At 40.9% G+C, this 14590-nt stretch overlaps 1 protein-coding gene across 1 annotated transcript in view; it reads left to right on the plus strand.

The window, feature by feature from the left end:
• prex2 (phosphatidylinositol-3,4,5-trisphosphate-dependent Rac exchange factor 2) overlaps window positions 1–14590 on the plus strand; it is a 94819-nt gene that overhangs the window by 61064 nt on the left and 19165 nt on the right. The window contains exons 27-37 of the mRNA XM_042399134.1: window positions 1303–1482; window positions 1712–1806; window positions 2438–2520; window positions 3379–3469; window positions 5815–5943; window positions 6931–6972; window positions 7989–8086; window positions 8246–8392; window positions 11579–11681; window positions 11828–11971; window positions 12099–12213. Of these exons, the coding sequence (XP_042255068.1) occupies window positions 1303–1482; window positions 1712–1806; window positions 2438–2520; window positions 3379–3469; window positions 5815–5943; window positions 6931–6972; window positions 7989–8086; window positions 8246–8392; window positions 11579–11681; window positions 11828–11971; window positions 12099–12213 (1227 nt within the window). The remainder of the gene's footprint in view (window positions 1–1302; window positions 1483–1711; window positions 1807–2437; window positions 2521–3378; window positions 3470–5814; window positions 5944–6930; window positions 6973–7988; window positions 8087–8245; window positions 8393–11578; window positions 11682–11827; window positions 11972–12098; window positions 12214–14590) is intronic.

Below are 14590 nucleotides of genomic sequence, written 5' to 3' on the forward strand. Positions count from 1 at the left end.
ATTTATTTACCTCGGTATGGATTAAAGCATTATGCAAATCATGAAAATGGCCTGATGCAGAGCTTTATAATGCAGATTCACTTAAGCTATAGATGCAATGAAGGCGATTGATGTCCAATGGTTTAACGTGTCGAAGTGGGTTAAAGAGCTTCCTGTGAGAGATTAAGAGATCTTTCGGACTGCGCTGCTATAAGCACTGATGTACTTTGGCCTACTCTTGCTCTCTTGCTTTCTGTTTTTTCCCCTCTGTCTCTATCTGTTGAAGCCTCCTCTCTGATCCAGTCATTGTTATTCTCTCTTGCTCCCTCCGATAGTTTGCGCCCCAAAGGCCCCAAACTGCGCCCACTTCTTTATTAACCAATAGCCAATCACAGAGCCTGGAGGGCTTCTCCATGGCGATGGAATGCCACTCTGCTTTGGAGGGCCATTGTGGTGGCTCCTGGAGTGGACCATAATGAGGGCATCTCTGTGGCCTAGTCAGCTTGTGAATGGATAGAAAGGGGGTCAATGGAGAGAGAGGAATGGGGGGAAAGCAGAGGTGTTTGAAATCATAAAGAGCCATAAAAATCTGAGTTGCATTTGGGTAGCATTAGGGAGACAGGTTGTTTATTTCACACAGGCGCAAGTGGCCTCTAACAGCCACCCTTCTCCACTGCCTCCACTTTGAAATCTCCTTAAGGCTGATGTTATGACACAATGGAAAATGTAAGCGGACACAAATTAAAATAAGGCTGAAATGTAAACAGACATCGCGTGTCAGAATGTGCGTGGGGAGAGATCAAAAAAGTCCAAGCCTAGCATTTATTGGAATATGGCTTTAAATGCCACCATGTGTTGCTGCAACTGTGAAAATATCCCATCCGGCCTCTTCCTGCTCCTCTGATAGCTGTCTGATAGAATACAGCAGTAACATTAAGGGGGGGGGGGAAGCGAGCTGATCTTCGCAGCGGAGTTGCAGCATGTTGACACAGCTGCAGCCTGCTACATGTTTGAACCTATTAATACGATGCAGATCCCTAACCATCTGAAGCTGTTGTGCGGAAGCCAAAGGCAAACAGGTTGGGGTTTTGTTTGACCCACTCAGTCAGCTGTTGGGAGTCCAGACACATGTACGGACATACTGTACATACAGTTCAAAACATTACAGTGCGGGGACACACATAAGCGTTTCCTGTCTGGCATTAGTCTGAACAAAAAAGTTTTTTTTTATCAAGCTGTTTTCAGTGTTACTTTTAGATGAATGTCATTGCTCTTTTTTTAGTAATTCCACCTCTCTGTCTTTCTACCTTTTTACCCTTTCAGCCTTTTATCCTCCATCACCCACCCTCCAGCGTCAGAGACAAGGACCCCTGAGAGCTACATATCTGCAGAGAGTGAAGGGGAAAAGGGGGAGCGGAACGGGAAGAAAGTGTGTTTTAATGTGGCAGGAGATGAGCAGGAGGACTCCGGACATGATACAATCAGCAACAGAGACTCATACAGGTATTACCAGTAGCAGAGACTGTTACATAACAGGTACAGATTTTCAGATAGGTCTTAACATTGAAACATGTTAAAGAGAAAAGTCAACAAGAAAAAAATATTGTATGGGAATAAAAATGGCAGAGTGAGTGAGCTTGAATGAAAAAACAAAAGCAATGTGTTGTCATTGCATGAGACAAATAAGCAAATAAAAACAAATAAAAATAAATCTTTCCCTCTTTCTTCTCAGTGACTGTAATAGCAACAGGAACTCCATTGCCTCCTTCACCAGTATCTGCAGCAGCCACTGCAGCTCCTATGTTCACAGTGATGAGATGGACTCAGGTACACAAATACAACACAGTGGACACAACCATTATTCTCCACTATATAGTAAACTTGTTTTGCAGATTGAAAATAATGTAACTTACGGGTATTAAACAAGAGTGAGTTGGATTTATTGTACATCTCTATGGCCATAATCCATAACCCCAAACAACAGCAAATCTTGCAAAATAGCTTCATAAGTAACAAGTCATGTTTACAGTCTAACTGCATGATTATGCCTTTCTAGAAGGCGAGAACAAAAAAGACTGAAGTTGAATCTGATTAGATGTGACAGGCGTTGGCCACACATCTCAGCTGGATTTGACATTAATGTCTTACACAGCTGGGTATCTTGGCAAATATCCTTTCCTTGTGTCTCTGAGGATGTGACACACTCATATACACACAGCCACACACACACTTTACAACTATTTGTGATGTCAGGTAATCTATTTCTTTTTCTTTATCCTAAAAGCTAATCATATATACAACAGATCAACAGGCAGTAGAGAGACACATACTGAATTTGCAGACAGATCCATGATGGATGTGTTGATGCACTTTGACCACATACAGTCAATATAGTACGTGTGTCTAATAGAGTACATTTTTGGACTAATGTGGACAAGTTGCAACATCACCTCCGCAGGAGATGAGATGCCTTCCAGTGTGTGGCTGTCCCACGATAAGCAGAAGAAACTTCACAGCTTCCTGGAGCATCTATTCAGCCAGGTGGGTCAGTGAAACATCTGCACAGATGTGATTGATGCGACATATTAGTGGAAGGCCTGAGAAATGAGGTGTTGAACTTTCTCAGATTTACAAAGCTACACAATGCTCTCATCTGTGAACATTCCCATGAAAATCCAATTTCTTTTGCAGATAAACATTCTATTAAATCTTATATACATCATTGATCCCCCTAAGAGGCACATTTAACTTTTTGTCATCGCATTCTTGATGCATCTCTTACACACATACAAACTGTATCAGCCCAGTGTAAAAGTGTGATTTTCACACACAAAACAAATATATTTCATGTGCAAATTAAAGGTCAGATGTTAATTTAGACTTTTGTTTATGGACAATGGGGATTGTGTATTTTTCTTACTTTGTTGTCACGTCTCATGTCCAGGAAGGGAAAAATCGTGAGAGCTTTAAGCTGACCCTTGTCCTTTCTGAAACCTCCGGTGCAAAGGTTGACCATATCTGATAACACATATACACTCTGACATACACACACACACACAGGCATACACTATGCAGGAGAAGGTTTATGAGGATGTCTCCATCGGCAGTGGAAAAGCAAAAAAAATGCTTTGCTGTCTCTGCACTTTTGGCCCGCTTCCTGTCATTTGTTTTATTGTAGAACAGTTTCCCCGGCTTTGTTTACATTCTGCATAGCAAATTGTGTTCAATGGGGCTCTGTGGGATTCTGTGTATGAGTGCGCGTGTTAGAGAGTGAGCGAAGCAGGTGTTGGTTATGTTTGGGCAGCAGTTTTGTGCTTCCCTCCGCGCATTTTTCGATCTGGGCTTAGTGGGGAACTGTATCATGTAAGGGCCACAACTTGACCTTTTTGCTTTCTTCAGGTGGACTCAATCACCAGCATGCTGAGAGGAGCAGTGGTGGCTCGGGCATTCGAGCAGACCAAGTGCTTCACACCTGGAAGAGGATTACAAGGTAAAACACCAGGACTGTGTCATGCTCCCGACTATGAAACACAGATTTCTTAGCATCTTTCATGACATCCCATCACACAGTGCATATTGTAGTCAAACCATCTGAGTTATAAATATAAAAGTTAGTCTTTTGGTGTCAAAATTCTTCCTTATTTTTCTGTCAACATATCTCACTTCTCGCTATAGCAGTGTATGTCTTTCCTGTGAGGAGTGTTTATGTTAGTGTGTAGCTCTGCTTCATGGGCCTGCACTGTGAGGCTGGGAGAAGAAAGATAATATTGGAAAGACTCCTGAGCCCAGCCAGAACCAATACAGAACACAGAGAAAAAACAGAGCACAGGCTGAAAATGTCGCAGCCGCCTGCGCACAGGGGCCGCAACTTCCTGTTGTGTAACGTGTGTGTGCACAGATGTAATTGCAGAGACGTTAGGGAAGCATTGTAAGTGGATTCCAGCCCTGAAAAAAATAATTCCCAGCCATTTTCTCCTCTGTTCATCCCTCCGTCCCGTTCTTCCACTTCTTTTCTCCTTCAGCTTTCCCCGTGCCCTTCTCTCTCAAGCACTTTATAGTGTCGAAACAGCACCACTTAGTTGCATACTCATCTCCACTTTACAGTTACTGTAGTGCTACTCAGCAGTCAATGGAAAATATGACCCTGTAGCAGCTTTTGCGCTTCTTAAATTATCTCATCATTTTGTTGTTACTGTGTGCTTATTTGTTACCTAACCTCATCTTGGCCTCGGTGTTTAACCACACAGTCTATTGTTACATTTTATCTCTCACAGGAATGTAGGAAATGTTGCTGGAAGAGGCTAAATTTATCCTTATCATTTCCCTGTACAAATATAAACTAGCTTACGGTGCCCTGTCATGATCTGTGGCATCCTGCACAAATGACTCAGTGCATGTTAAAGATAAGATAAAAGAAAAATTACGTTCAAAAGCAATATTTTTTCTCTTCTTTTTGCAAGTGGTACAAGCATGGATCCCAGACTTTGAGAGAATAAAAACTACATGTTTTGTACCACTGTGGTTTGTATTGTACTGTGTAAGGCTTCAATAAGCGCTGATATGGGAACATTTTTTTATAACCCTGAATGTGACTTTAATGGTGTGTGATGAGCACTAAAAGCGAAAGAGCAGATTACCAAATTATTCTGTATGTTTTGATAAGTAAAGCCTCCAACCCCCTCCGGACCATTTGGCACACAGACTCCCTCTCTCATCTCAGGCTGTCCTCAAGTGAATGCAGATGCTTGAACTGAAAATAGGTCTGCTTGTGTTTTGTGTGTGTGTGTGTGTGTGTGTGTGTGTGTGTGTGTGTGTGTGTGTGTGTGTGTGTGTGTGTGTGTGTTTGTATGCATAAATGCCCTCAGGAGGGATGTGAAGGCCTTCATCAGAGCTGATCCATCTCAACTCCAGTAATGTGTGTGGTTGATAACAGAGCAAATAGGATTATCTAACAAGTGGAGCATTCCTGCATCTGATCTCTCACTCTCTCTGTCGTCCTCACACACACACACACAAACACACACTCCCAACCCCCTTGAAGCCTCGGTTTAACAGCCACCCCTCTATCACAGATCTCTTCTCTTTGTCTCCAAAGTAAACTTTACTACAAGCCTTACTGCCTAGTTGTGAGAGGGATAAAATCAGATTGACAGGCTTTTACACTCATGTTTTGCCATCGCAAGATGACAGATTAGATTGTAGGCGGTCTACAACTGGTGGTCTGTGGTCAACTCTAATAAAATGGGAAGAATATTGCTTGACTCTGGCTCTGTATGACCTATCATTTTCATCATTTCAGTGGGAGAGATAGATAGATACATGGAAAAACAAAGAGAATGTGAGGAGAGACAGATGTAGAGCAAGTGAAATGTGAGGAGAAATAGAGGATGGAAAGAAAAAGATGGATAAAATTGGTTTGAGGGAAAGGAAAAAAGAATAGCAAAGGGGTTTCAAAAGGCAGATTGTAATCATTTTCTGCCATTTGTCGTATTTTTTCAGTGTCCTCCAAACTGAATTATCTTTGTTGACTAAATGTCTGATCCATCTCTTTAATAATTCACTGCTTTTGTAAGGACCCTTGAAGTTTATGATGTCATCTGTGAAGGGAGTTGACTTGACACTAATGGTGAAAGAGAGCTGTAGAAAAGAGGAAAGAAGAAAGAACAGATCAGACTGGGAAAATGTCTCTTACTTTCTTCACTATTTAATGATGCAAGAAGTGAATAAAAGCAGTTTGTAATATAAATGCCTTACATGTGCATTATAGTCGATACACATACAATCATATACCTCCACCAGGTCCTTGCTAATTCTGTGTGTGTGTCTGTCTCTCAGAGTTTCAGCAGGAGATGGAGCCCAAGGTGAACTGCACCAAGAAGTTGCGTCTCCACGTTAAGCAAGATCCCTGGAACCTACCCAGCAGCGTTCAGGCCCTCACACAAACCATCGCTAAATATGTTGAAGGTCAGTGTGTACCTGAGCTACTGAGCTAACATGGTTAACACACTTACAAACACGCACACATTGCTGCTTTTGCAATGTTCAGGCCCTAAAGTTTGCTCACACAGTCACATCCAATATTTATCTTGGAAAGCCGTGCCTGGCTGGGGAGATTTTGTGCATTAAATTGACCAATTCTCCAGTGCCCCTCATCACATTTATTAGACACAATAATAACCTCTGTTACATTTTCGTAGGCACAGGCGCTCCCAGGCCACTAACTGTGCTATTCTCTTTAAACTTTAAACCTAAAACCACCCTGGGATGCATACATTTGAAACACAGAGTCAGAGCTGAAGCCTGAAGAATCTGCACTTTATGAGATTCCCTTGTTTGCCTATTTGTATCGAGATATCTTGTGTATTCCCAGTGGCAGTGTGTTGTTATGTGTTTGTTGGCATACAGATTGAACACAGACATATAGATACATATGTGCACACACACAGGCAACAGGCAAACACACACACACATGCAAGCAGCCCAGAAACACGGCCAGCCACATGACACTCCTGGGAAAGGTGAGTTGGCGGTCATGACTGAGAGAGTACAAATAAGCACAGATAATATTAATGTGCAGCTTGGCCTGTGTACACTGCTTTTTTTTTTTTTTTTTTTTTTACCTCTTACCACGATGGCTTTTTCATGCAGCGCAGCGTCCTGCCAAGATACCCGCGGCTCTGATATGTCTATAAACAAATGCGGATTTATGTTATTATCTTTGCCTGTGGCTGGTTTTTATGATGCTGTGTTTTTTTTGCTTATATGTGAAGATAAACAGCTGTGGACCTGGGATGGAGCAGAAGAGTTATACAGCATCTTAGTATTTATGACTTTAAGGGGCTGAGTTTATAGTATAGGTCATACTATTGTGGACGGTGAAAAAGGCTCTTGGGGAGTTGATATAAGGTTGTTCGCTGTCTCATTGTATTGCTTTTATTTGTATTTTTTCAGAGGTGAAGACACGGCTGCTCTTGGTCTTACTCCAGTATACAGGTTTGTCCTCTTGCAATAATTTGCAGACTTATATTGTAGTTCATTGTGTTAATTGTGGACAAAAAACCCAATAGACTTTAAAGACATAGCATCCTATACTGTTTTAAAATTTAGAAATGATTATAAAACAATGCTTTTACTGCATGTCATAGTTACAGGAACTCAGTATTAAAAATTAAAAAGTATTAAAACACAAAAAACACAAATGTAAAAAGTCACTAACATGGCCAGATATCAATATCGTAAATGCACCCATGAGTACATTTTAGGATGCATAAAAGTGGCATCAGTCTACAGGATATACTAAAAACTTCCACACTAGCACTGCTGCATTAAAATTCAGCACTATAAAACTCAGATGCAAACTCCTTTAGAGAAACTGTGCTGATTAAATTAGGTGTTATGTTTTTACATCCCTCAAGGAACAACAAACTGAAATAAGTAAAAGTGGAAATGAGTGGATTTTTTTTTTTGTGTGAGGCTTTGGTTGGATTGGTTAATAGTGTCAAAGAGTTTGTGGTCATTTCTCATGACACATTAATTTCTGAGGGGTTCATGAACTCATTTTTAACTCAGTGGAATGCTTAACTGTTTCAGGGGGCCTATTTCTCAGGAAATTATGGCAGCCAATTACTTTCCACTTGGGCACACCTGTCATTTGCTCTCAATTTTTTTCTGATACAATATTTAATACCCAGCAGATTAAAAAAAAAAGCAGTCGAGACATTTTATCACCTTACTGAATGCTTAAAATTGCCACAGCACAGTCTGACCTACAACATTTCTGTTTTAATTACCATAAGAAACTTGTGCCACCTATTTCTAACACTCCTTTTCTTTTGACCTTTTGCCTTACCACTTTCCACTAGAAATTTTAATCTTTAGTCACTCAATTTTTTCTTCTTTCATTTCTTTTTGACCGTTCCTCTCACTTCCTTTCACTGTTTGCACTTCACATCTTTTACTGAGTGTCAAGGCTTTCTCTCAGCCTCATGTCCTCTTTGTTTCCCTTCTAGACTCAGAGATCCAATTGCGTCGTGATATGGTCTTCTGTCAATCTCTAGTTGCAGCTGTATGTGCCTTCTCAGAGCACCTACTGGCTGTTCTCAACCAGGTAAATTATACAAATGTATTGTGGGGGGTCTTTAAACTATGGAGCTACAAGAAATAAGCAGTGTTGTCTTGTACATAATAGCAAGACATCAGAATAAAAAATATTTTTGTTCCATTCTGTTTCTCAGCTTTCAGTTAACTTTTTCTGTCCACTTTTCAGTTCCATAATGCAGGCAGGGAGCCTGAACAGGACAGCCAAGACCCCCAGGACCTTCAGGAGGCCCAGGAAGCCAGCCGCCGTTGGCTGGAGCAGATTGCCAGTGCTGGGCTGCTCTTCCATTTCCAGTCCCTCCTCTCTCCCAATCTGGTGAGTACCAGACCAGACCTCAGCTCCTATTGAATCTGCTGTAACAGATGTAAACAGATGTCTGTGTACTCAAACAACTATATGGGTTTGTTGGGAGTTGTGCACAATGTCATATAACTATGCATAGAGTACATAGATCCACATTCACATTCAGAGATTTTTTTAACATACACAAAGTCCAGCATTATATATTTTCCTTTTGCACCATGCAATATGTGTAGCACTCACATTATGAAATAAAACCAGTACAGATATACAGTATATCAAACAACAACATTCAAACAATATGAATCACAGAGTTATAAAAACATGCAGGATATGAATTATGCAACATTCAACATTTTTGTTCCGCTCTGTAAATAAGTCTAAGGGTGAGCTACAGCTTGCAAATAAGAAGGGATCTACCATTTATACGTTTGGACTTTAAATAGGTCATCAATCACTTCCAGGCTGCACAGCAGACACATGCAAAAAAAAAAAAAAAAAAAAAAATCACAAAAATGTGCTGAGTTTAATACACAGTCTGCCCACAGTGACTGTGAAAGGATGTGGTCTGAATCATTGAGGTGTGCCGCTGATTTGCAGAGAAAGGTCCGACAGCCAACCTCCCTCTTGTCTTACTGAAGAAACAGACAGTTTCACCATCTTCTGGATAGTTGCTGTATGTCTGCGGATGTTATGAAAATATCCCAAACAACCAAAAACACACATGATATGTTAAAAATTCATTCAGAAGAGACAAAAATACTGAAATTGGCCTAAATGATTCGAGATTGTGATCCTCAGTTCACATCTGAAAGGGATCAAAACTATCAATCTCAGTTCATATGTGCCGTCATGCTGTTTAAATTGAGAAAACATGAAAACTTTTAATTTAACCTTCAGCTGTTCTGGTTTAATGTCACCGAGACTCTATAATAAACTAAATATCTAAAATTATTCATCTGTACTCACCCAACCCTTGATTCACAACTTTAATATAACCTTTAATGTTTAGTGCTGTATTGTATAGTCATATGAATCATTCATATTTCATATTCCCTGGCTAAAGTGGTCTATTGGCTTATTTGGTGTCAGGCTGATCTATTCTGCTACAGGACCAGTTTAGAGATGAGTTTATCATGAACAGCCACAGTGGATTTACTAAAACTGAGCTAAGTACACACTGTGACCTCATTCACAGCCATATTAAATTATTGCAAAAGACTTTGATTTGAAAAGTGTCAGAGAAACTGTACTCAGGTGTGAACAGCTGAATGTCCTCGATAAAAGCAAATTTTTCCTCAGTGAGTCCTTTCAACGTTTTGTATCAAAAACCAAATGGCAGAAATACAGTTTTTTTTTCATTAAGACAAGATATTTAGATTTGGTTTCTATTTCTGTCTCCTTTCAGTGGGAATTAGAGACTCTGGAAGTGCTTTAACAGTGGATTTTGGATGACCATCTATTTAGACTAGAGCGGTGTGTGGGCTTAGGTCAGGTCCCCAGAAATCATTGACGTTTTTTCTCTCTTCCTCTCGTCATGCTGTTTCTCTTTCCCTTTCTTCTCAAGACATTTCCCTTTCAAGTGTCCCAGCGGAACAAAACAGGGTCTCAGTACCTGCAGGAGATTACAGTGAAATCTCAGCACGCTCCTTTTTAGGGCACCACATGAAAGGCAGCATGAGACGAGCTGGGGATGCTGTTGGTGTGTGTGTGTGTGTGTGCTTGTGTCTGCATGTTTGTGTTTTTGTGTATACTGAAAATGTGTGTGTGTGTGTCGATGGGGTGGGGTGAGCGGGGGTTGTGTTTATGTGACACCCTTTGAGATAATCTTGTCCACACACAGCAGGCGTCACTTGGCAGGGCAGCGGGTACCCCCTCTGTCACATGTCGGGCCATCACAAATGTGTCTTTAGAAAAAGGCTCTAATCCTCTTCCACCACAGCTCTGTTTATCCCTCTGCATGTGGCGGATGGAGAAGAAGAGAGAAAGAGAGGGGAAGGGTGGATGATAGAGGAGCGCAGAGCATCACAATCCAAAATATCCAAGCCACTGTCGCTGTGGCCACTCGCAGATGTGTTTGTTTGCGTGTGATTGGATGCCGGGTGGACGTTTGAAAAGGAAACACGGACACGACACGCACACGGACACACATGGAGAGACATAAACAAACACACACAAGCTAAAGCAAACACAAAAACAGACAAAGACGTACGCATACACACGCTGTCATGTATGTAAACACATGCAGACTCCTCAGATGGGCACACGAGCGTCTTGTCACATTGTTTGCTGAATGCCGAAGTTTTATTTACAGCTCGACTGAGTTATTTTCCAGCTCTATGAGTAGTGTGTGAGTGTGTATATGAGCTTGTGGAAGAGAAATAGCAAAGTACAGTCACTCCAATACTGTACTTAAGTACAATTTTGAGGTAGTTGCACTTTTTACTCCACTACATATATATATATGTATATGTTATAGCTACTTTGCAGATTTAGGTTTTGCATACAAACCATGATCTCCACATAAAGTCTAATGTACTTCATAGCTTAAACTACCAGTATAAGTAGTAACAGTAAAAGTAAATTTAGCTCTACTTTGATCTGCTACAACATTAAAATTCTGAATACATATTAATGCATCAGCAATACTACATATGTATGTAATGATATCACATTCTGAAAGGGGCCACTTTGAATAACGAGTTTTGATACATACATTCTGCTTCTGGATTTTTACTTGCAGGAGTAGTAAATTAATTAAATTGAGTGTCGGGTTATAATTCAATGGTAAACCCAACATAAAGAGTCTTAGCAAGGCCTCCAGAACATCACCTTGGCATAGACTCTCCAAGTGTGTGGAACTCTACAGGAGTGATAAATACTGTACCATTCTTCTGAAAGATATTCCTGCCTTTGCTGCTTTGATGATGGTGATGGAGAGCGCCGTCTAACATCACAAAATCTTCCATTAATGTCCAGTTATGTTAAAATCTGGTGACTGTGAAGGCCATTAGCATATGATTCACATCGTTTTCGTGCTCATCAAATCATTCAGTGACCCTGCTGTTCTGTATGGAAGCATATGCATTCGTTATGTTTCTGCACTCTTTTAGTCATGTTGTCTTTCATTTCTCTCTTGCTTCTTCTGAATACTTCTTCTAACACTGTACTCTTACTGGTATGCTACATCTCTCTCTGCAGACTGATGAGCAGGCCATGTTGGAAGACACTCAAGTGGCCTTGATTGATCTGGAGAAGGTCACTTTCTACTTCCAGCAATTTGAAGGGGAGCCGCTGGTGGCCAGTACGTACACTGCAGAAATTTTTAGTTTACAGATGATAGAGGTTTCTTTTAAGAATCATTATTACAGCTTTATTTGTTTTAGGAGCATTATGTTGAGCTTCGCATCATGAAATATTCTTCTCCTCTCCTCTCCTTTCCTCTGGCAGACATGCCCATTTCATACCAGGTGGAGGGAACTCGCCAGACCCTGAAGGTCTGCTTCTACCTTGAGAGTTTCTACTTCTCTCAGCTGCCCCACAGGCTGAAAAATGGAGGAGGCATCAAAATCTACCCAGTGCTCTTCACACAAGGTATTCTGAGGCTGGTTAGGGAACTTTAAGCCACTTTATACTGTAGATGGTCATAAACACTAACCAATAGATGTATGAAGTGCCTTTACCACTTTATGACTCACTGTTTTGTTTGATCCCTCTCTAGCGCTGGAGAGTATGGAGGGGTACTACTACAGAGACAATGTCTCAGTGGAGGAATACCAGGCCCAGATCAATGCTGCTTCACTGGATAAGGTGAAACAGTACTACAAGAGACTAAGGTATGTTATATGAGACATATACACACAGATATTATTTTGAAACTACATGTCCTGTGTGATTTTGGCAGTTTTTGTAGGATATAAATCAAAAACAACCTCCCGTTCAGTCATGCGTGGCTCTCAAAGCCCAGCAGGGCCTCAAAGGGATTGGCTGAGAGAAACACTGCAGGGATGTTTTCTGATTGGTTGCGAACACACACTGTGGGGCAGCTGTGATTGGATGAGAGTGCCCAGCATGTCACCAGAACTGATGTAGTGCCTCTGCACAGCTGCTGCACTCAGTTACCTCAAACCCCATTGGTTTGCCACACACCCAAGACCCTCTGCGATTGGTCAGACGTGGATAATTTGATGAGGGGGAAATAGATACGAAGAAACAGACACTTCTGGGAGTTGAAAATAAGGGGTTGGCTTTATTTAATCTCCAGAGTGTATGAGGGAGTGTCAGACCTGTACAGGGAGCAGTCTGAATATCAATGTTGCTTCATTTTAGACATTTTCTTGTGATTTCAGAGACTGAAAACCACGTTTAAACTGGTTGTCTATAAAAGGATGTGAGTAATTGTGAATGCGCAGGACACATTAAGAATTCATATTGAGAAAATCTCTGTAGAGACTGTATAATTAAAAAATTCTTTTTTGCCAAATGTCCTATACTGGTGTTAGTGCAGATTTGTTGAAACAAAGCTGAGGGCATGACAGATTTATAGACATACACGCACACCTGATCCTCTTGAAGTCTGCTAATTGGGCACTCTATTATCATAGATCGAAGCAGCTTCCTCGTGTCTGTATGTTTCAGTTTGGAGCCAGCTCAGTTGCCAATGAAATACAGATACTGTAATGTCAAGACTTAAGTATATAAACTGATGCCATCTTGTTTAATAGAAAGAATCAGTCATACTCTAGGAAAGCTGTTTGAAGTCTAGCCAGTGTGTTCCCTCGGTGAATACCTAGGAGGGCGACTGGTCGACACGTCGGCTTTGACTAAACATCTGCTGCTGATTGTGTGGATAATTAAATGCAGAGCAGAGCTCACAACAAAACTTCATCTTGTTATTTAGAGACAATCTGCTCGGGGAGGGGTTGAATGATTTACAGCTCGGGCAGTCATGTGCCACATCAGTGCTGATCCTCCACAACAAAACATTAATTTACTGGGATTATTTTCCACAGACAGCTTTTAATTTGTTTGTAGTGTTTAGCTTGATGAGAGAAAAGAACTTCAAGCATTCATTTCTGTGAGCCTCACATTTCCCAAAGCGCCCAAATTGTGCCGGCTCACTTAATCTCTCTGTTCGGCAGGCCTTTCCAACTGTCCCTCTATCTCTTTGTGTCATGATGGTATTGTCTGCCAGATCTTCTAGCACTCAACAATCTTTTAATAGTAGAATATTGGCATTTTGTGGCATCTCTTTCATTTTATCGAGTCCTTGTTTGCAGACTCCAGTGTAGATAACAGGCTTCATGTTCCATCTCTCAAAATGTCACTGCCGTTCTAATTAAGATACCACAGGGAGGGTTATAGTGTATTATGTGCACACATGTGTTAGGGTGTCTACAGCACCTTTTAACAAGACATCATCTTAACAAATTTATATGCGGTGTAATTGTAAAAACACACACACATATATATATATATATAGCTTTACTGGAGTTCAGCCATGTAATTCAGTGTTTTTGTATGTGTGCACGTGTACTGTACATATCTGCACAGTTTGACCCGTACAGAAAGATATAATTGAATTGACAGCAGAGGCTCCAGCAGTAACACGGAGCAGATGTTCACTGACAGGCAAGCGAGTGAGACTGGTGATTTGGGGAGCATTAGGGGTGCTGGGTAGGCATGTGGATAGACTGTGTGCTTCAGAAAACCAACCAGAGTGAAACAGTTGGAGATTTTGCTCTTCTCAGGTAGACTCAATCCCTCTGTCAGCAAAACCTGTTGTAGCCCAGAATTGTAGATGATTTCAGTCTAAATCTAATCAGCCCTCTCCCACTGTGTGTATAGTAAAGTCCAGTGGGTTTAATCAGTTGGCATTGACTTTACATATGTAAGGAAAGATTCTTGAAAGGAGTAAAAGTTTTTCGCAATCTATGCTGGTGTTGCACATACCAGCAGGAAGTTGCTGGTGTTGCTGAACAGAAACCGTGAGAACTGAATATCTCATACAAGGCAAAGACAGTGCAAAGCATATGGATGATGGTGAGTTATTTAAGGCTGCAACTAACTATTATTTACATCATAAATAATCTTCTTGATTAATTGTTTGTCTATAAATTGTCAGAAATACATATTCAAATTGCTTGTTTTGTCCGACCAACAGTCCAAAACCCCAAAATATTCACTTTACTAACATATATGACAAAGAAAAAC

The sequence above is a fragment of the Thunnus maccoyii genome, chromosome 21 (assembly GCF_910596095.1).
Source record: "Thunnus maccoyii chromosome 21, fThuMac1.1, whole genome shotgun sequence".
In the NCBI taxonomy this organism is placed as follows: Eukaryota; Metazoa; Chordata; class Actinopteri; order Scombriformes; family Scombridae; genus Thunnus; species Thunnus maccoyii.